Source organism: Clinocottus analis, unplaced genomic scaffold (genome assembly GCF_023055335.1).
Source record: "Clinocottus analis isolate CAN_PGR_092001 unplaced genomic scaffold, fCliAna1.0.p SCAF_4, whole genome shotgun sequence".
Lineage (NCBI taxonomy): Eukaryota > Metazoa > Chordata > Actinopteri > Perciformes > Cottidae > Clinocottus > Clinocottus analis.
The window spans coordinates 3,958,372-3,981,724 of record NW_027176153.1 but is presented as its reverse complement, the minus strand read 5'-3'; the positions used below and the strand labels follow the sequence as shown (position 1 = coordinate 3,981,724).

At 42.1% G+C, this 23,353-nt stretch overlaps 2 protein-coding genes across 3 annotated transcripts in view; both read left to right on the top strand.

The window, feature by feature from the left end:
* Positions 1–225: 225 nt before the first annotated feature.
* On the top strand, positions 226–13,363 carry ptpn18 (protein tyrosine phosphatase non-receptor type 18). Its single transcript, XM_068598162.1, has 14 exons — positions 226–308; positions 3,881–3,989; positions 4,234–4,310; positions 4,448–4,543; positions 4,681–4,719; positions 5,318–5,386; positions 5,667–5,729; positions 5,853–5,995; positions 6,381–6,447; positions 6,772–6,849; positions 8,352–8,485; positions 10,981–11,085; positions 12,601–12,956; positions 13,144–13,363. Exons 1-14 carry the CDS (start codon positions 237–239, stop codon positions 13,215–13,217), a joined length of 1,482 nt encoding a protein of 493 aa, XP_068454263.1. The 5' UTR covers positions 226–236; the 3' UTR covers positions 13,218–13,363.
* An 8,086-nt stretch (positions 13,364–21,449) lies between these two features.
* plxna3 (plexin A3) overlaps positions 21,450–23,353 on the top strand; it is a 58,544-nt gene continuing 56,640 nt past the window's right edge. For both annotated transcript variants that reach the window (XM_068597457.1, XM_068597456.1), the window contains exon 1: positions 21,450–21,705. The gene's annotated coding sequence lies outside the window, so the exon portion shown is untranslated. The remainder of the gene's footprint in view (positions 21,706–23,353) is intronic.

Below are 23,353 nucleotides of genomic sequence, written 5' to 3'. Positions count from 1 at the left end.
CTCAGATTCCTATTTCTTGGTTTAAAAGTTCCTAAGTTTGGTTTCTTACTCAGAACTTAACGAAGCAATCGAGTTCCCATCTGCAAACTTTCTGTTATTTCACAGACGAGTTGCATCACTTCCTCCTTGTCCTCTATTGGTGCAAAGAGAAAGAGGGAGGGGCTTGATTATCTATAGTTGAATTATTAACAGAGAGGGAGAGAGAGTTGTGAGTGTTGGATGCTACTCGATAAAACATGGAGCGTCTCTCCTCATTGTTGTCCTTTCTGAGGAACCTGGAGCCCAGGACTCTGGACCAGGAGTACAACGTGAGTGTGTGTGTGTGTGTGTGTGTGTGTGTGTGTGTGTGTGTGTGTGTGTGTGTGTGTGTGTGTGTGTGTGTGTGTGTGTGTGTTGCTTTGTTTAAGAACATTTCCTTGTTGGCGGCTTCGTGAGTTTCAGGATCTTAACATAATAAATATGAGACACAGGATTCATAAAACACTTCTCAAAGCACCTCATGAAGTGAAAAGTGTCCGTGACTTCGCTCTCTCTTGCGCAACACCCGCAGGTACTTTGATCAGATCTCATTTAAATGAGCTTGGTATGCAAAGTTAAAGTCAGTATTCATAAAGACCGAAAACACCATATTTAACATTTGAATAAAAAACTCCCATTGAGCTTCATGCCGGCTTTTTTGAAAAGAGGTTTATTGTGACTTCCCATGAAGAACTTAGAGGTTCTCCATGAAGATGCGTTATTCCGGTCATTATCGCGTGTATAAACATTCACTTTGAGAATTTTGTTTATTTACATAACTTTAATTTTATTAATGTTTGTAACTTATGTCACGTTATGATTCTCTTCCGTCTATATTTCCCCTGTACTTAATCACTCTGGTGATATTGATGATATGACACCTCGCCCTCCACCAGCCGATCCTAACTATACGGCTGTGAACTCTGAAACGTTATGCAATGAACTCTGTCACGGGGTGAATACGTGCAGCAGCTTTGTGGGCTTCACCAGCATCAAACCAACAAAAAGCTGCCTGAAATATCAACGCTGAGAAATTTTCGTTCTCATCAGTCTGAGATTAGATGCACAGAGCTCCACCTCCTACGGGTTGAAAGGTGTTTGTGGGGAGATTCCTCATTGGGTTAGTTTCTCCAGGCTCCTTCCTTCCAGAAGGTTCAGGAGGATCCTGATCAGATGTGAGGTCTAAGGAAGGTCTGAAACCGAGCTCCCTCCGGATGTCTGGGGTCCTCTCTCCATCTCGAGGCGGATCCCAAACTCCCCACAAAGAAAGACCCTTTCAGACGCTTGTGTCCTCGATCTCGCTCTTTTGGTCATTACCAAAAAGCTCATGACCACGAGTGGGGGCCTGAAAAAAAGATGGACTGGTAGATCCAGAGCTCAGCTCCTTCGTCGCCACGTCGGGGACAACCTTTACTTGCACAGTTACCCTACAGGTTACCCCGTACTTAGACTTGGAGGTAATGACTTTCTTCTCAACCTACAAACTACCCTAGTGCTGCTGAAATGTATATAGAAATGTCACGTTCTACAGGGTCAAGTTGTGAAGCAGCCAACAGAACCACATCATCTGCAAAGAGACAAGATACCGAGGTCCCCAAACCGGACCCTGGTGAAGCCGACACCCACTGGTTTGACTTTATGCCCATTAAACGGACACGGATCTCACTTTAGTTGGACAAGGACCGGATGGCTCGTATCCTGTACCCCCCACGAAAGTCCACTAAACACATGAGATTGGATGGGGGGCAAACTTTTGTTAAAGATCTGGTCCACTGCTCCAGGACAGAAAATGAATCTGAAGTTCGACAATCGGTCGGAGGCTCCAGGCTGAGCAGAGCGATATCCCCAATACCCCGGTTCTACGATACCCTGGTACCCCGATATCTCAGATACCCCGGTTCCACAATACCCCAATACCACGAAAACCCCCAATACAACGATACCGTGATAACCCCGATACCACGATTCCCCAATATCCCCAACCTCATTGAGACGATGAAGAGGCGCGTCAGCTAGACAGTCTGCTCGAGTCCAGAACCTTTTTGACCTCTACAACCTTTTCCCTGGATATGGACGGGTCTCCCCCCTCCCGAGGGGCTTTAGGATATCTTCAAAGTGCTCTTTCTGTCGCTTGACAATCTCCCCAGTCCGGATCTGCTGAACCCTTTCTGATCCGGCTAACGGTTGGACCGAATTTCCTCGAGGTCAAACAGAAGTTGTCTCCCGAACTCCAGGTTCTTGCTTTCTTGGCGAGAGTCGCTCTTCGCGTAAAAACCGGTACCGGTTCTGCTGTATCCTGGCACCTCTCAAAAGATCTCCTCCTTCAGCTTCACTGACCTCAACCTAAGGCCACTTCACTCTGCAATCCAAAGTTTAGACTCAATCAGATGATTTTGGATTATTTGGGTTGATGACAGACCAATACTTTAGTTTTACAACATTTCATCAAACATGAACAAATTGAATAAAGTATGAGCTTATGAGCTGGGTATGATTACATCTAGTGTGGTTCAATTGGACCTGATGTGTGCATGTTATATTTGGGGGGTTGGGAACCACAAGGAGGAAATACATGTCTGTCTTCTAAGAAAACCAACACTTTATTGAGCATCACTCACCTCTCACACAGTCTCACTGGTACTTTATGAACTGGTCTCAATGGGTTGTGTGTTCTCAGTTGCGCTGCAGTTCCCCTGAGAACACATGCCGTCTGCCATGTGGTGGCTAGTCGGTCAACAGTCCCACTTCCTCGTTCTCTCAGGTCGGTTCATCATTAACACGCCAGGAGAAAGTTCCCCGTCGTCGTTTCCAGACTTGACTCATTCCTGTAAAGCGTCGACACCTGAAAGACGCACCTGAAACTGCTGCTGCAGGTTCATATTTAAAGTGACAGACTTTAGTACCCTCAGAAGAGATTCCCAGCATGCAGTTGGGCTCATTTTCTGCACGAATGCACAGGGGGAATCAGCAAGGTATAGAAAACAAAAAACATGACGCTGATGAGTTACATTAGAAAATCTTAGACAACAATGGTGAAGTGTCGGAATGTCCTTGAAAGCTTTTGCCACCGCTGAAACAGGAAGTGTGTGTGTGTGTGTGTGTGTGTGTGTGTGTGTGTGTGTGTGTGTGTGCGTGCGTGTGCATGTGTGTGTGTTTTGACACTTCTGAACATTACATTACTTTTCTATTCAGCGATTCTTACCCATGATGCCACATTGGTATGTTGTAAATGTTTTAAGATGTTTTTATTCATTACGAAACAACTTCAAAGATAACGAAAGACGTCTTTTACAGTTTTTGCCTATTGCTTACACACGTTTTGCTAAGTTTGGCTCATTGTGTCAAAACTCTACACACAAGCAAATAAGACACAAGACCGAGAAATAAACCATTCACATCTGTGTCAAATTGAAACTCTGCTATTAAAACCTAACAATCCTTTGTGAAAATGTCACTCTGATGATAAAATGATACCGACTTGCATCATATGAATTTCGTTTTCGTTTTCTGTGTGTGTGTGTATGTGTATGCATGTGTGTGTGTGTGTGCGTGTGTATGTTTGTGTGTATGTATGTGTATGTATGTGTGTGTGTATGTGTGTGTGTGTGTATGTGTATGCATGTGTGTGTGTGTGTGTGTGTGTATGTATGTGTGTGTGTATGTGTGTGTGTGTATGTATGTGTGCGTATGTGTATGCATGTGTGTGTGCGTGTGTGTGTGTGTATTTATGTGTGTGTGTGTGTGTGTGTGTGTGTGTGTTTGTGTGTGTGTGTGTGTTTGTGTGTGTGTGTGTGTGTGTTTGTGTGTGTGTGTGTGTTTGTGTGTGTGTGTGTGTGTGTGTGCGTGTGTGTGTGTGTTACAGATGGTGCGTTCACAGACCTCGTTGTTGAACAGGGTTCCGAGTTTGACCTCTGAGGCCGGAGCTCTGAAGGAAAACACAAAAAAGAACCGATACAAAGACATTCTGCCATGTGAGGAGATCAAATATAAGTACCTCTGAGTGCAGTACTGTATAAAGTACTGTAAATACCTTTGAGCTGTAGTACTGTATGAAATACTACAAGTACAGTAAAAAGTAAATTATATAAAATGTACATCTGAAATAATATTCAAGTAAATGTGTTCTTTAAACATTCACTGACCGTTTGTGTGTGTGTGTGTGTGTGTGTGTGTGTGTGTGTGTGTGTGTATGTGTGTGTGTGTGTGTGTGTGTAGATGATCAGTCTCGTGTGGTTTTGTCTTTACAAACTTCAGACTCTGACTCTGATTACATCAACGCCAGCTTCATTCATGTGAGCGCTGTGTCCTTCCTTCCCTCTTTCCTTGCCTCATTCCTTCCTTCCTTCCTTCCTTTTTTCCTTCACTCCTCGTCTCTGTAGTTAGTGTGCAGTGAACTGTCTCTGTTGCGATGTCTCTGTCTGTCCTCCAGGGGGCGATGTCGGGCAGCAGCTACATCGCCTGTCAGGGTCCACTCAGCTCCACGCTGATCGACTTCTGGAGGATGATCTGGGAGAACCATGTCAAGGTGAATTCATTCATTAATATCAATAGTCATTCCTTCATTAATATATTAATATTCAAATATATACATATTCAATTGTTCTTATCACCCCATTGAGGCTCTGACTAACGTCTGGCTCTGTGTTGGTTTGTGTGTTTCAGGTTATAGTCATGGCCTGCAGGGAAATAGAGATGGGGAAGGTATCTCAACAAGAATAATAATAAATTAGTTTCACAATTTTATTTTATAAATGTATGTTCCTAACTGTAAAATGTATACAAATTAAATTTGTAAAAATACAAATACAAATTTGAATGCTCATCATTAGAAAAAAAAGTCTAAAAACATAAAAAATCTGTATTTTTTAAATCAACTTGTTCAAACCAAGAATACAACATAAAGCATCATTAATTTATTACGTCATTTGGAGATAAATGATCACAAAAAACAATATTTTGTACAGTTTTCTTTTTGGGAAAAAACTTTATTTACTTTTGAGTTAAAAGTTAAATAATACAATTTGATGTGATGTGTTTTAGTCGTTCTATAAACTTTCAATGTGTTTTTTTTATTAAAGATAAAATAATATGTTTGATACATAACATGTTAATGTTTTTATTTCTATGTTTATGTTCTTTTTTTATTGCAGATCAATAATCTGTAACTTTAATAACTTCAAAGTAAAATATGGAGAAGAGCAGTTATTAAATTATTATGTCTGCAGCTTTAATCTTTATGATCAATAATCAATCAGATCAAAACTTTATTCTGATGAACTGGTCTCCTGGTTTTCTGCAGAAGAAGTGTGAATGTTACTGGTCCCCAGTTCAGCAGCCAGCTTCCTTTGGACCCTTTACTGTCTGCACAGTGAGCACACACACACACACACACACACACACACACACACACACACACACACACACACACACACACACACACACACACACACACACACACACACACACACAAACGCAAACGCAGCCATAGATACAATTTTTATTACATAATGTATATATTGTGTATAGTATATATATCAGCGGCGGGCCTTCTCTGCTGCCCTTAATAGAATCACAAAGCCACAGCTATTTTAAAATGTAATTGTTTTTCACAAATACACGATTAAATCTGTTGTCCTGTGTGTCTCCAGCAGGAGGAGCTGCGTCCTGATGAAGACATGGTGATCAGAACTCTGAAGGTTTCCTTCCAGCAGGTAACTCATCATATATATATATATATATATATATATATATATATATATATATATATATATATATATATATATATATATATATATATATATATATATATATATATATATACTGTACACACACAGGATAGCCGTTCAGTGACTCAGTTCCAGTTCTTGTCGTGGCCGGATCACGATGTTCCCTATGAGGCTGAAGGAGTCCTGGACCTTCTGGAGCGAATCAGAGAGAGTCAAGGAGCACACACCTCCCCGCTAGTGGTACACTGCAGGTACACACACACACACACACACGCACACACACACACACACGCCTCTAAACGGCTGCTAATGTCACGTCGTTATGGAAACTTGTACTTGCCAGCAGCACAGATCTCAGGTCAGATGGTCATTAACATTCAACAGGCCATACATACACCATACATACATACACACACACACACACACACACACACACACATATATACAAACATACACACATGCACACTCCCACACACGGCAAGCAGAAGGCTGTGAATATGTAGCAGGTAACACCTGCTAACGATGGCACAGTTAACATGCACACTGCATCTGTTCCTCTGTGTGTGTGTGTGTGTGTGTGTGTGTGTGTGTGTGTGTGTGTGTGTGTGTGTGTGTGTGTGTGTGTGTGTGTGTCAGTGCGGGCTGTGGGAGGACCGGAGTCATCTGTGCTCTCGACTACATTCATGACCTGCTGGTTAATGAGGTAAATACTGTAAATACTGCATTCTGTACTGCTACTGTGTTTAAGTATCAGCTGCTTTTACCATCGACACAGTTTGTAATAAGTAATAAAACACAACGAGGAACTAAATGAATGTGGAACTGAGAATCCTTAAAATCATATTATAATAAAAGGAAAGGAAGTCTAGACACAAACATGTAACCCGACTCCAGTCAAGACTCTTGGTGCAAATATACTGGATACAGTAAAGGTACTAATACCTCACTGTACAATGCAGGTACTAATACCACACTGTAAAGTAAAGGTACTAATACCTCCCTGGACAGTAACAGTTGTCTCTGGCAGCAGATCCACACAGACTTCAGCATCATGCAGATCGTGACGGACATCAGGAGACAGAGACCGTCTGCGGTCCAGACAAAGGTGGGTGCTGCTGTCCTTGGTAAGACCCGCCCCCCTGGAGCCAGTTGAGCAGATTTGTTGAGGTTAGACGAGCACTGACATCTGGCCAATCATAGATCTTGAATGCTTTAACAAATTATCCTTTGGAAATAAATAAAATATACCTATTTCTATCCACGTGTACAGGGCGGGACTCATAATGAGTTATCTGAGAGGTTATGAGGTCAATAATGCGAGAAAAGAGGAAACACAGTTCGCCGTTTACTGATGACCAAGGGGCAATTCCCCTGGTTGTATAGAAGACTATGCTTCATGTGTTAAAGCTGCATTCTCTCTCCTGACCACCAGGGGGCGACTCCTCTGGTTGTATAGAAGTCTATGCTTCATGTGTTAAAGCTGCATTCTCTCTCCTGACCACCAGGGGGCGACTCATCTGGTTGTATAGAAGTATATGCTTCATGTGTTAAAGCTGCATTCTCTCTCCTGACCACCAGGGGGCGACCCCTCTGGTTGTATAGAAGTATATGCTTCATGTGTTAAAGCTGCATTCTCTCTCCTGACCACCAGGGGGCGACCCCTCTGGTTGTATAGAAGTATATGCTTCATGTGTTAAAGCTGCATTCTCTCTCCTGACCACCAGGAGGCGACTCCTCTGGTTGTATAGAAGTCTATGCTTCATGTGTTAAAGCTGCATTCTCTCTCCTGACCACCAGAGGGCGACTCCTCTGGTTGTATAGAAGTCTATGCTTCCAGTCTTAAATCTGCATTCTCTCTCCTGACCACCAGGGGGCGACTCCTCTGGTTGTATAGAAGTCTATGCTTCATGTGTTAAAGCTGCATTCTCTCTCCTGACCACCAGGGGGCGACTCCTCTGGTTGTATAGAAGTCTATGCTTCATGTGTTGAAGCTGCATTCTCTCTACTGACCACCAGGGGGCGACTCCTCTGGTTGTATAGAAGTCTATGCTTCATGTGTTAAAGCTGCATTCTCTCTCCTGACCACCAGAAGGCGACTCCTCTGGCTGTATAGAAGTCTATGCTTCATGTGTTGAAGCTGCATTCTCTCTCCTGACCACCAGGGGCGACTCCTCTGGTTGTATAGAAGTCTATGCTTCATGTGTTAAAGCTGCATTCTCTCTCCTGACCACCAGAAGGCGACTCCTCTGGTTGTATAGAAGTCTATGCTTCATGTGTTGAAGCTGCATTCTCTCTCCTGACCACCAGGGGGCGACTCCTCTGGTTGTATAGAAGTCTATGCTTCATGTGTTAAAGCTGCATTCTCTCTGCTGACCACCAGGGGGGCGAATCCTCTGGTTGTATAGAAGTCTATGCTTCATGTGTTAAAGCTGCATTCTCTCTGCTGACCACCAGGGGGCGACTCCTCTGGTTGTATAGAAGTCTATGCTTCATGTGTTAAAGCTGCATTCTCTCTGCTGACCACCAGGGGGCGACTCCTCTGGTTGTCTTTATGAAAGACTCTACTTCCTTCTTGATTTAACCCTTCAGTAAACATGGTGCTTTCAGGAGCAGTACCGCTTCATCTTCTCGGCAGTCGCCCGCATGGTGGAGCGAGTCCTGCAGAGCCGCTGCGACACAACAGAGGTAAAAACATTCGGTCATCATAAAGAGTTTAAGACAAGCGAGGAAATAGGCGGGGAGTAGTTGCAGAAAGAGGAAGTGAGCCGTTAGGGGCACTTCCCTTATGCAAATTCAGTGAAGGCAGTTTGAGAGCTGGTTGTTGAGGCTCAGAGAGAAGCAGGTTTAAAGCACAAGAGGAGCTAGAGGAGGACTAGAGGAGGACTAAAAGAGGTAAAGGAGGACTAAAGAAGAACGACCAGAGGAGGCAAACGAGGTGAAGGACTACAGGAGGTAAAGGATGACTAGATAAGGTCTAAAGGAGGTAAAAGAGGACTAAAGGAGGATTAAAGGAGGACCAGAGGAGGACTATAGACCTGAGTCCAAGAGGAGGGCTATAAGAAGACTAGGACTAAAGGAAGACTACATGAGGACCAGAGGAAGACTAGAGGTGGAAAGGAGGAGGACCATAGGAGGTAAAGGAGGACTAGAGGAGGACTAGAGGAGGACTAGAGAACTAAAGGATGACTAGAGGAGGACTAGAGGTGGAAAGGAGGAGGATCATAGGAGGTAAAGGAGGACTAGAGGAGGACTAGAGAACTAAAGGATGACTAGAGGAGGACTAGAGAACTAAAGGATGACTAGAGGAGGACTAGAGGAGGACTAGAGGTGGACAGGAGGAGGACCAAAGGAGGACTAGAGGACTAAAGGAGGACTAGTTGATAGGTAGCTGACCCTTGACCCACTAGAAGGTGAAAAAACGACTAACAAACTCTTTCTATATTCATGAAGTGTGATTCATATTTAATCCTCGGATTTATGTTTTAACGGTGAATTAAGGTAATAAATATTTCTCATTCAAAGAGTTTAAACATTTCTACTGTTGCAGGAAGTACTCAGAGTATACAATACTCTGTTACAGTGAAGGTACTGGTACCGCGATGTAGAAATACTCTGTTACAGTGAAAGTAACATTATTAACGTCACGCCCGCGTAAATGATTCTTAAACTGCTGGTTTAACTTCTTACTTCCTTTTTACTTCTGTTGATTCACTTCATGACTTTATGTTTTATTGTCTATGAGTTACTTTCTGATGTCTTTGAGTTATAAATAATACATGTTCCTGCTGCTGTGTATAACAATAGCTCCTCATTACATCCTGATATGTTGAGATATGAGCAGCAGATTGTCTCATTTCTTCATTAACGTTTCAGTTTTAATACTTAAAGATCTGAAGTTCTTTCTGTTTGTTCAGCAGCTGAGGACTGAAGCATCTTCCTCCCAGAGGTCTGTCTGCCTGCCTGTCTGTCTGTCTGTCTGCCTGTCTGTCTGCCTGTCTGCCTGTCTGCCTGTCTGCCTGTCTGTCTGTCTGTCTGTCTGTCTGCCTGTCTGTCTGTCTGTCTGTCTGCCTGTCTGCCTGTCTGTCTGTCTGTCTGTCTGTCTGTCTGTCTGCCTGTCTGTCTGTCTGCCTGTCTGTCTGTCTCTCTGTCTGTCTCTCTCTCTCTCTCTCTCTCTCTCTCTCTCTCTCTCTCTCTCTCTCTCTCTCTCTCTCTCTCTCTCTCTGTCTGTCAGAGAGAGAGAGAGAGAGAGAGAGAGAGAGACAGACAGACACACAGATGGCATCTCTCACCCTGCACCCTGAGGTGTTAAATTAACACTTTCTCACCCTCCATCCTCATATGTTACCATGTTGCCATGGAAATTGAGCAGAGAGAGAGGGCAGAGGAGTGAAGATGTGTGCAGAAGAAAAGTGAGGAGAGAGGAAACAAGGAGTCAAGAGAGGAGACGGGAAAGATGACAACATTAAAAACATACTGCACACTACTTCACCGCCTGTAACCATGACAACTGCAGTCACACAGGCCCGAGAGCAGGAAGTAGAGAGAGCGGTGACTTCCTGTTTACTAAAGCTGATCTGACGTCAGTCTTTCTCTTGCAGCTCTGAAGATGCAATGCATCATGGTACCTCTACTTCTGAAGGACTGTTGCAGTTTAATTTCTTCCTGTTACATTCTTTTTTACTTCTGCTCCTCCTTCATATTTTTATATTTTCAGCTACAGAAACCGTTCAGCGACAGGAGACAGGAAACAAGAGGCAGGAGACAAGACAGGATGCAGGAGACAAGAGGCAGGATGCAGGAGACAGGAGATAGGTGACAGGAGACAGGAGACAGGAGGCTAGGCCGGCTCCAGACAGCCACGATCCATGTAAACTTGAGGATCTGGTGAAGAAGTAGAGTTAGTTATGTGCACTGAAGAGACACGACTTTATCCAGATGGAGAGAAAGAAGAGGACAGGAGAGAGGAGAGAGGAGAGAGGAGCTCAGTGTATCCTAAGATGTCTCCCAGCAGTCGAGGCCTACAGCAGCATCCCTCGGGGCTGGACCCGGGCAAACCTGAACCAGCCCTCTGGTTTCATGAATTTGTGTGTTTATTTATTTATTTGTGTTTATTCATTTATTCATGTAGGCTTTTTGCTTATTTGCTTTTAATTGTTTGTTTATTTGTTTTCATTGTTGTTATTTGTAATATTATGTGAAGCACGGGTTTACTTTCCTCTTCGTCTCCTGTTTTCAGGCCGCAAACCACCATGAACGACACGTACGCTGTGGTCAACAAGCCCAAGCACCAGCCAGCGTCTGACCCCGCCTCTTCTGCTGTAGCCACGCCCTCATTCAGCAGGTAAAGACACATCTTTTGTTCTGTGTATGGTTTTCTAATTATTATTATATTATATCAGTATCTGTATCCGTAAAATATACTTAATTTATATATTATATATATATATACACACACTGCCCGGCCCCAAAAAAAAGTCGCCACCTGGATTTAACTACTTCCTGTACAAGCCTGTGGGCCTCTGGGGTTGCTGCAGTTGCTCAGGTCTGGGTTCAGCAACAACCAGGTTCAGCAACGATCAGGTTATTCCATCAATGGATTTTTTTCTTCCCTGATGACACGGACATATTCCAAGATGACAATGTCAGGATTCATCGGGCTCAAATTGTGAAAGAGCAGTTCAGGGAGCACGAGACATCGTTTTACACATGGAGTCCAGACCCGAACCCAGTGAGAATCTCTGGGATGTGCTGGAGAAGCTTTGTGCAGCGGCCGGACTCTCCACCACCAGCACAAGATGAATGCAACACTGGGTGGAAATATATCTTGTGACATGGCAGAAGCTTTTCTTTTTTTTCTTTTCTTTTTTAAATTAAGGCAAGTACACAAGAACACAGTGCAATCGTGATACAGTTAACGTTTTTCTTTCCCCTCTAAGCATTCAAGTCAACAGTATCGTTCTTCTAGGAAACAAACTCTCTCCCCGACCAACTAAAATAAAATGAATTTTAAGAAAGAAAAAGGAAAGAAGAAAATAAATAAATAAAAAAAAATAACCTCTTATTTTGAGGATAACAAATCGAAGGAAAAATAAAGGAAAATTAATATAATATCAGCGTATTTTGAGAAAATAAAAATAAATAAAAAAATGTATACGCATTATACATTTTAAGACATGAAACACAACATCACTCACACGCTGCTCTAAGAGAACATACACGATACACGATGGCTGCTCGCATCCTGGCTCAGCAAATGAGAACCTGCACTAGAGAAACTAGAATATAGGATGTGTTGACATTGAATATAGGATGTGTTGACATTGAATATAGGATGTGTTGACATTGAATATCGTATGTGTTGACATTGCATATAGGATGTGTTGACATTGAATATCGTATGTGTTGACATTGCATATAGGATGTGTTGACATTGAATATAGGATGTGTTGACATTGCATATAGGATGTGTTGACATTGCATATAGGATGTGTTGACATTGCATATAGGATGTGTTGACATTGAATATAGGATGTGTTGACATTGCATATAGGATGTGTTGACATTGAATATAGGATGTGTTGACATTGCATATAGGATGTGTTGACATTGAATATAGGATGTGTTGACATTGAATATAGGATGTGTTGACATTGAATATAGGATGTGTTGACATTGCAGAAGCTTATTGAAGCATCGCCACATCGAACGCTGCAATCAAAGCTAAAGGCAGTCCAACGAAATATGAGTGTGTGTGTGTGACTTTTTTTTTGGTGGCCAGGCAGTGTATGTATATAAATAAAAAATTAATATGTTATGATGATGATGATGATGATGATGATGATGATTAACCCCTCAGGACGCTGCCTCCTTCCCATAACTATGACAACGACCCCTCCAGTGCCTCGGCTCCCATTTACAGCGTTGTCAGGCCGCGAGGTAAACCTCACAGTCTGCCCCTCTCGGCCACGCCCCTCTACTACGTGCCGCCGCCAGCCAATCAGAAGCCAGGGGACAGCAGAGAGTATCACCTGAGTCCAGGTAAGGAGGGGAGGAGGAGAGACGGAGAGCAGGAGAGGAGGAGAGGAGGACGTGAGGACATGAGTAACACCCTCTCTCTTCCAGCCGGAGGCCTCTCGCCCACCGACGATGATTATGAAGTCTTGTGCTCTTCGGCCCCGGACGTCAGCGGCCTCGGCTCACCTGGTGGCATCGGTCAGTACACCTGTCTCTGACTCTTAAAGAGACAGTCCACCCTATTTAGTTGGGTAACGTGCGTCTGCAGCGGTCACGTGATTAGATCTATATATATATATATATATATATATATATATATATATATATATATATATATATATGTACTGTATACATTTTTGTTTGAAGGTCTTTGTGTTTTTTTCAGGGTTTAATTGTCGTATTCAGAAGCCCAGAGGACCCAGAGACCCTCCAGCTGACTGGAGCCGCCTGGAGAGATGAACTGGGCAGACTGGACCTCACTGGTTGTTGTTATGAGATTAACTGAACCTAGTAATCTGACCATCATGCTAATCCAATGTAAATATTAATGAATATGAAATTTAATATTTTTTCAGTCTGTGATTCATGAATGTTTTACTTTACGTGTGATAAGACTTTTAAATGTGAATTATTAAAATACAAATAATTTGAAAACATTGAAGAATCTTGTAAATCATGGAAACAACCAGCAAAATTATTATTAGATTTTTATTTTTTATTTTAAAAAAAAGCTGATATTATTTACTCATGTTTATATGTTTTTTCATAATGAATATATATATATATATATATATATATATATATATATATATATATATATATATATATATATATATATATATATATATATATATATATATATATATATATATGAACTGATCTGGCTTTCTGTTTCAGAGGTATGTTGGGAACATTTATTTAAGTACTAGGAGTTAGTACTCTTTGGAGTTACTATCTTTTCCATCTACAGTCTTTACTGCAGTAACACGTCTGAGTACTTGATCCAGCTGCTTCAGGTTGAGTCCTTCAGTTCCACCAATGAACACCAGAGAGCAGCAGAGACACACAAACAGCTTATGAAGCTCCATGGTGAAGTTACACACACACACACACACACACACACACACACACACACACACACACACACACACACACACACACACACACACACACACACACACACACACGCACACACACACCCACACACACACACTGGGTAGGACAGTATCCAGAGACAAGTTCAAGTGAAAGAACATACACACAGGAAGAAGGTGGTTTCAATTAAACCTTTGGCATGACTGGACGATATGAGTCTGTGTGTGTGTGTGTGTGTGTGTGTGTGTGTTTGTGTGTGTGGGAGTTAGTGTGTGTGTGGGAGTGTGACATCATCAGCTTACGAAAGATAGCAGGAGTGATTCAGCTCAGGCAACACACACAAACACACACACACACACGCACACAACCTGTACATATTGCTGTAACTGTGTTGTGTGTTTTTACTGTGTGAGAGTTAAATCCTTTGCAACCACAGGTCCTTCCTGTTCTCCCATCATGCTTTGCTGTAAGCACAGGACTCTTTTCCAACACACACACACAGACACAGACACACACACTTGTCCGTCACTCATTCTAATCCTCAAAAACCACTAAGTGCAACTCTCTCACTGGCTGTGTGTGTGTGTGTGTGTGTGTGTGTGTGTGTGTGTGTGTGTTTTTGGCAACGGTTACGACACACACACGCGCACACACACACACACACGCACACACACATACACACACAGGTCGTGGGTGTTGGCTCTGTTAAAGAGACCACAGACGTCCAGAGAGAGATGATAGAAATAGATGGAGGGATGAAACATGAAGGTGATGTTGGAACGTGTGTGCGTGTGTGTGCGTGCGTGAGTGTGTGTGTGTGTGTGTGTGTGTGTGTGTGTGTGTGTGTGTGTGTGTGTGTGTGATCGTTTGTGTGTTAGTTACTTAAGTAAAAATTTGAGGTACATAACTTGACTCTGTTCACTTCACTTTGGTTACTTAACAGATTAATTTTTCCATAATTGACATACAGTATCTGACACTACAGGGTCTCATTTACCTCATTTCTACCTTATCTCATCTTTAACTCATCTATATCTTTATCTCATCTCTACCTCATCTCATCTTTAACTCATGTCTATCTTTATCTCATCTCTTTCTCTATCATAATTCTATCTCTCTATAACATCTCTTCTCATCTCTACCTCATCTCTATATCATCTGTATTATATAATATTCAGTATATATTTTTGATTTATCTTAATCCTCATCTTGTCGCTTTTGTTCTCAATAATTTGTCCATTAAGCAACTTGAAAAGTCAATCAGCTGGAGAGAGAGATGTAAATAAATAACAGAGAGAGCGAGTTGACTGAAAAGTGGCTGAAAGTGACAGAGTGATGAGGAGTGATGGAGAGACGAGTGATAGAAGAGGGGAAGAGAGATGAGTGATGGAGGAGGTATAGAGAGAGAAATGAGAGAGAGATGAACGATGGAGGAGGTATAGAGAGAGAAATGAGAGAGAGATGAGTGATGGAGGAGGTATAGAGAGAGAAATGAGAGAGATGAACGATGGAGGAGGTATAGAGAGAAGAGTGATAGAGAGATGAGTGATGGAGGAGGTATAGAGAGAGAAATGAGAGAGAGATGAACGATGGAGGAGGTATAGAGAGAAGAGTGATAGAGAGATGAGTGATGGAGGAGGTATAGAGAGAAGAGTGATAGAGAGATGAGTGATGGAGGAGGTATAGAGAGAAGAGTGATAGAGAGATGAGTGATGAGGTCTAGAGAAAGGAGTGATAGAGAGAGGAGTGATAGAGGAGGTCTAGAGAGAGGAGTGATGGAGAGGAGTGATAGAAGAGTGATAGAGGAAGAGAGATAGTGATTTAGAGAGAGTCCTGCCACTGAGCCTTGTTGCTAGGCAACTGAACTGAGCAGCTCCTCTTTGAAGTTTCTCTCATTGTTTTTTTTTTAACAATCAGGTCAGAGCGGTAACCATGGAAACCACCTCAGCAACCAAGCCTGGCGGCTGTCCCGTCGTCGACCACAGAGAGAGAGAGAGAGAGAGAGAGAGAGAGAGAGAGAGAGAGAGAGAGAGAGAGAGAGAGAGAGGGAGGGGGGGGGCTGTTTTCCCCTGACTTCAGGCTCACAGGCTCACTGTCCTGTCAGACTGTCCTGTCAGGACAAACTCAGGACACATTTAAAATGTAAATCTCGTCACGTTAGAGGGCAGAAGTCATGAAGTTCATCTTGAAGAACCAGGAGTCCAACTTCTGGTTCTTTAAAGCGTGTTGAAGCTGCATTCTCTCTCCTGACCAGCAGGGGGCGACTCCTCTGGTTGTATAGAAGTCTATATAAATGACTCTACTTATCTCTTGATTTATTCCCTCAGTAAACAATGTAGAAATTAGTTTATGTCTGTTTAGGAGCAGGGCTACAAGGTGATTGACAGGTCAACACCTGATAAGGTCACTTCCTGTTCACTGGTTGCACAAAAACAAGATGGCAACAGCCACATTTGGAGAACTCAAGGCTTCTAGAGGCACAAGAAAGTCCCCTGAAAGCTTCACAAACATCTTCGTGTCCATTTTGACCTCTACATCGTAACATCACATGGAGAAACATCATGAGAGTGAATTAAGATCCAGAGCAACCTTGAACTAGAGTCTGTTTGGGTTTTAGTTTAAAAGAAAATAGTGTCACACACACACACACACACACACACACACACACACACACACACACACACACACACACACACTCACAACTGTGTTGGATGTAAAAAGTAAATAAAAACAGACAGAATTAATTCTGTCTACGGCTTCCATACTCGTAAACTCTACATTCTAAATAACAGCTGCACACACACACACACACACACACACACACACACACACACACACACACACACACACACACACACACACACACTCACACACCCACACACCCACACACACACACACAATTAACACACATAGAGTCCAGATGTTTTGTAATAGTAGCTGTAAAAGAAGGAAGTATACAGAAGGTCCTCAACCACAAACACACACAGAGGCCTGTTGTCATCCACACACATACCACACACACACACACACACACACACACACACACACACACACACACACACAGAGGCCTATTGTCATGCATGCTGCAGGCTGTTTCACGCCGACTTAAAAAGATTAACGGGCGATCGGCATCAATTTACACTGAAGAGAGAGGGGGAGGAAATAGGGGGGAGGGGAGAGGAAGATGTTTTTAGAATAAAATAGAAAACAAAATTAAAAAGAGAAACAAACATTGTTTTGAATTCCTCTTTGAAAAAAAATAAATCCTCAAAACCTTCAAAATAGAAGCTCGTTGTATGAATGAGTAAGAAGAAGAGTAATCTCGTTGAAGAAGAAGAGGGGCCTTTTGCGAGGAAGGTTCCTCCTCATCCGACTGCTGTCTCTAGAAATACCTTCACTAAGGAAAGGAAACCAAGGATGAGAAGGGGAAGGAAAGGGAAAGAAAAGACAAAGAAATGGAAGGGAAGAAATGGGAAGAAAAACAAAGGGAAGAAAACAAAGATGAAGAAAGGGAAGACATCAAAGTAAAAGAAAAGGAAACAAAGTAAAAGTAAAGGAAACAAAGTAAAAGAAAAGGAAACAAAGTAAAAGAAAAGGAAACAAAGTAAAAGAAAAGGAAACAAAGTAAAAGAAAAGGAAACAAAGTAAAAGAAAAGGAAACAAAGTAAAAGAAAAGGAAACAAAGTAAAAGAACAGTAAAAAAAGAAAAAGAAAAGAAAGGGAGCGCAACTAGTAAAAGGAAAGGAGAAGAAATAAGAAAAGGAACAGAGAGGGAATAAAAGGAAAAGGAAAAGAAACAGAGAGGGATGGAAAAGTAAAGGAATAGGAAACAAGAAAGACAAAGATGAAGAGGAATATAAAGACGAAGACTGAGATAAAGAGAAAGACGAAGAGAAGAGAAAGACGAGAGGAGAGGGCTCGACCCCTCAAGTGGCTTCAATTAAGAAAATTACAGAGCGAAAAACGAGGAGAAACCAGCGCTGTCAGACTCTGAGTTGATTACAGGGTGAACCCTCAGAGCCCTGCAGGGTCCACCCTCCATCCAAACCTGAACCTGGACCAGACCCGATCCGGCTATTTTAAGATCCGGCTGCTGGAAACACTGAGGCTGCTGCTTCAGACCTCAGCTGGTCTCAGACTGTTTGAGAGAAGGCGTCTGTAAAGTTTATAGTTCATGTACTTTATGGAGTTTAAAGTTTGTAGCTCATGTACTTTATGGAGTTTAAAGTTTGTAGTTTATGTAGTTTATACAGTTCATAGAGGTTATAGTTCATAGATCATATAGTTTAGTGACTTTAAAGTTTGTAGTTCATACAGTTTATATAGTTCATAGAGGTTATAGTTTATATAATGTATAGTTTGATATAGTTTAGAGTAAATAGTTTATATAGTTTATAGTTTAGATTAGAGCATTTATAGTTTATATGGTTTATAGTTCATATAGATTATAGTTTATATAGACTGTAGTTTATATAGTTTATAGTTCATATAGATTATAGTTTATATAGACTGTAGTTTATAGAGTTTATAGTTTACAGAGTGTATAGTTTATAGTTTATGTAGTTTATAGTTCAAATAGGTTATAGTTTAGTTTATAGAGTTTATAGTTTACATAGTTTATACAGCGTATAGTTTATGTAGTTTATAGTTCAAATAGTTTATAGTTTCTATAAACCGTAACAAAATAATCACCTCAATTGTCATTCTGGTTCTTCTGGATCTCTAGATTTGGGACTGGACTTGAACTGAAGGTCTATTTGGTTCATTAATGCAACCAGAACAGTTGAACTGGCGGTCCAACAATTTCTGTAACTTTTTCCAAACGCCACACATCCATTTGTCAGTCGTGTGGACTCTTAAGATAGCGCCCTGAATCAACCCGTTAGCCCTCTTTATCAACACGTCATTCTGAATCAACTGTCTGAAAAAAGACATGAATAAGTAAGCAGTAAGTATGCAGAGAGTTAGCAGTAAGTAAGCAATGAGTTAGCACTGAGTTAGCAGGAACTTACTAGTACGTTATCAGTGAGTTTGCATCAAGTTAGCAGTGAGGTAACTGTGAGTTAGTTATAAACTCACTATAAGTTTAACTCACTATAACTTCACTTTAACTATAACTCACTACAACTTTACTTCAACCTCACTTTAACCTTTTTATAAATATAACCTCACTATAACTCACTAAGAACTATAACTCACTATAACTCACTAATAACTATAACTCACTATAACCTACTCTAACCTCACTATAACTCACTAATAACTATAACTCATTATAACTATAACCTACTATAGCCTCACTATAACTCACTGTAGCTATCTATAACTTCACTCTTCATTCTGGAGCTTCTGTACATGGATGCATTTCCGTAATCATTTTTTTTGTTGGTGTTTGGTGGAGAATAAACTCCACAGAGCCTAATGGACCTCGCCCACAGCAGAAGACCACGTCATGTGTTACTTTGACACTTGATGGATCAGATTAATGGACAAGATCATCAGACTGAGTAGCAGCAGAAAAAGACCAGAATGCATTGCAGCAGGTAAATATCACTAGTTTCAGGCAATGAGAGTTTTCCTCTCTCCTGGAAATGCAATTTCATACTTATATCCTTGACCTTTGACCTGTAATCAGCCAGTCTGTCTTTGTTCCTATGTGACTAACCATCCACCTGTCTACCCTTCTGCCTGTCAGCCTGTCGACTTGTCTGCCTGTCTACCTGTCTTCCTGTCTTCCTGTCTACCTGTCTTCCTGTCTGCCTGTCTGTCTGTCTGCCTGTCTGCCTGTCTACCTGTCGACTTGTCTGCCTGTCTACCTGTCTTCCTGTCTTCCTGTCTACCTGTCTACCTGTCTTCCTGTCTGCCTGTCTGTCTGTCTGCCTGTCTTCCTGTCTGCCTGTCTGTCTGTCTGCCTGTCTGCCTGTCTGCCTGTCTACCTGTCTGCCTGTCTACCTGTCTTCCTGTCTTCCTGTCTACCTGTCTTCCTGTCTGTCTGTCGACCTGTCTGCCTGTCGACCTGTCGACTTGTCTGTCTGTCTACCTGTCTGCCTGTCTACCTGTCTTCCTGTCTGCCTGTCTGTCTGTCTGTCTGTCTGTCTGTCTGTCTGTCTGTCTCTCTGAGCTGTAGCCGACAGCAGCTCATCTGACTCATCAGACTGTCAGGATGTGACTCATCTGTAATCACACATGTAGCCTACTGTGTACTTAATGTACTGTGTACTTCATGTACTGTGTGCTTCATGTAATGTGTGTTTCATGTACTGTGTACTCCATGTACTGTGTGCTTTATGTACTGTGTACTCCATGTATTGTGTGCTTCATGTACTGTTCACTTGATGTATTCAGTGCTTCATGTACTGTGTTTTTATGTGTTCCATGTACTGTGTACTTCATGTACTGTGTACTTTATGTACTGTGTGTTTCATGTACTGTGTACTTTATGTGTTGTGTGCTTCATATACTGTCTACTTCATGTACTGTGTGTTTCATGTACCATCAATTCATCTACTCTGTATTTCATGTACTGTTTTGATAATGTTATATTCTATTATTTAGTTTTTCTCTGTAGTAAATAAAACTGCAGCTAAAACAATTCAGGATGAAGTAGAAGAAACACTCTTATTTTTTGATTGCAGTCAATTTAATTTGGTGGTGGAGCTTCCTTTAAAACATAATGAATAACATTAAATGTATTTTATTGATATATGTCTTTAATTCTCCGCTCGTTCTCTGAAAGACATTCGTTGTGTTCTTCTGTTTCTTTACTCCTCCATCTTTAACCCTCCTTCTATATATACCTGTGTACGTACACACACACACACACACACACACACACACACACACACGCGCACACACACACACACACGTATATAATAGTTATTATATATACATATATATATATATATATGACTAATATATTATATATAATAACAATTATATAATTATATATAATGTACATTAACTATAACTATTATATATAATAACTATTATATATATATATATATATATATATATATATATATATATATATATATATATATATATATATATATATATATATATATGTGTGTGTGTGTGTGTGTGTGTGTGTGTGTGTGTGTGTGTGTGTGTGTGTGTGGAGACATATATATATATATATATATATATATATATATATATATATATATATATATATATATATATATATATATATATATATATATATATACACACACACACACACACATTTCTCTCTCTCTCTCCACATCTGGTTTTGGGGGGAGAAAAACAGCAGATTAGGGAGCTGGGTGGAACCACTGAAGGATTTTATATAGGGGTGTTATTTATTTTAAAACACACACTATCTACCTCTTTAACATGAAACAACTTTTTGTTCTCGTTCGTATCAAATAAAACATGTTTGGTCACGTGTTGCATCTTTAATTAATGGATGAATTCCTGTTCCACTGGTTTAGTTGACCTCCTTTGATGGACTCGTGCCCCCTCCTGCCTCCCCCCGTGTGTGAGGAATGGTACGGTCCAGATGGGGGGGGGGGGCTTTGGGGGGGTAGGGAGAGGGGGGGCTGTGGCGGAACGAGCAGACCAAGCCGAGCCGAGCCGAGGCAGGCTGTGTGTGAACCGGGGAGACGCGCCGCGCCGCTCCGCTTTCTGATCGTCTGCTCCAGGATTATTCTCTCTCTTTGGACCCGCGTGACATCCGAACCGGTCCGGACCCCCCGAGCGGCTCCCCCCGGACCCCGCCCCCCCAGGGCTCCAGCGCGACGATAAGGATACGAATAAAGGGACGCGAGCAGCGCGTGGCACTGTGGATTTAAATCACTGATTGGACTTTTTCCTGCGCGTCCACGTCCAGGTAAATCCGGAGCTCTCTGGGGGTTACGGGTTGGGGGGGTTGTCCGGGTCCGGGTGGCAGACCCGGGCTGGTCAGGCTGTGTGCGTGTAAGTGTGTGTGTGTGCGTGTGCGTGTGTGTGTGTGGATGTTTGGGGGGAAAACGCCTCGCCTCCCCGCCGCATCGCCGCTCATCTGCGGCCAACGTTTTTCTCTCGCAGCTCCGCGGCTCCGGCTCCGCGGGCACGCGCCCGCGGAGCCTGAGCCGCGAGAGAAAAACGTTTATAACAGATTGGGTGCGTTAAAGAAAACGTTTTGCGTGTTTTTTTTTTCCTGCGTGAGTGTGTGTGGTGGTGGGGGAGGAGGGGGTCCGCGAGGCAGCGAGGCTCCAGACGCGGATCCATTAAAGAACAAAGGGGGGAGGCGGCAGCTAAACCCTGGAAATCGCCCCCGAAACGCCGTAAAAACAAGCGCGCGCGCGGCGCGGGGGTCTCCCGCAAGAACTCCGCAGCAGAACCGGACCGGAGGTAGAGGAGAATCCGCCTGCACGCGCCCCGTCCATGTGCCGGAGACCCCCATCCATCCTGACAGAACCGGTCCCGATAGATCCGCGTTCGCGTTCCAAGTTAGACCGGGATCCGAGTCGTGTTCGTCCTCGGTGTCATCGATAGAGACGATCAGACACGCGAGGAGGCTGCAGGGGATCGTTTGGAGTGATTTATGACCTGATGGAGCCCAACATGAGATTTGAAATGACACCAGAACGTTCAGGACTCGTGATCAATAACAGTGATCAGCTTCTAGAGATCAAAGAGCACAGAACAGGGAAACCTGATCAGCTAGTGATGCAGGATCAATATGAATATGTGAGTCCATCATCCTGATCAATAACTGATCTGATCGTTGTTTGATCAGGAGCAGGTGCACATGAGATCAGTGATCTTATCGATCAGCTGGATCACAATCAGGTTCATTGATAAAACAAAATGGAGATTTATTTGTTTATTTATTTATTTTTGTGAGCAGAAAAAAATACGAGTTTGATTCCAGAAACTAAAGCAGCTGATCAATAATCACACTGATCAGCTGATCAACAGTCATACTGATCAGTGATGTCACAGGGAAGCAGCTGATGTCAATCAAAGCCTCACTCATCATTTATGTTTATATTTATTGATCATTTTCAGGTCCTTGGCTGTGAAGATCCTAAAATAACTCATCGATCAAGAAAAGAATCATGAGAGCGATCAATAACGGCAAGAACGTGATTATTAAAGGAAACAACATTAGAAACACAATTTAATAACATATTAATCATTCAATCAAAGTTATCAATAAGAGGAAAAGGAAAATAACAGCAAATCAATAATCTGGAATAAAACGGAAGAGTCCAAAAATAAACAATATGTAATCAATAACCAGATGAATCAGCAACAATTTGCTTTAGTAGAAGATAAAGGTCACATGACCAGCTGCAGTCTGACACCTGATCGGTTTTATTGATCGAAGGTGTTTTATTGATCGTGTCAGACTGAATGACATCCAGATGTGTTTGAGTGACTTTAAAGTGAGATATTTTATTTTAGAGTGATTCAAATAATCAATAACAATTAATAATACATTGTTCCTCGTAGTAATACTCTGTAGTAGTATTCTTGGTGGTATATTACTC

What these genes read in the sequence shown, in the direction of transcription:
- ptpn18 (XM_068598162.1), top strand. Translation starts at nt 237, where the DNA reads ATGGAGCGTCTCTCCTCATTGTTGTCCTTTCTGAGGAACCTGGAGCCC. An exon ending in TCAACGCCAGCTTCATTCAT is followed by an intron (nt 4,311 to 4,447) that starts GTGAGCGCTGTG and finishes TCTGTCCTCCAG; the next exon opens with GGGGCGATGTCGGGCAGCAG. An exon ending in CGGCTCACCTGGTGGCATCG is followed by an intron (nt 12,957 to 13,143) that starts GTCAGTACACCT and finishes TGTTTTTTTCAG; the next exon opens with GGTTTAATTGTCGTATTCAG.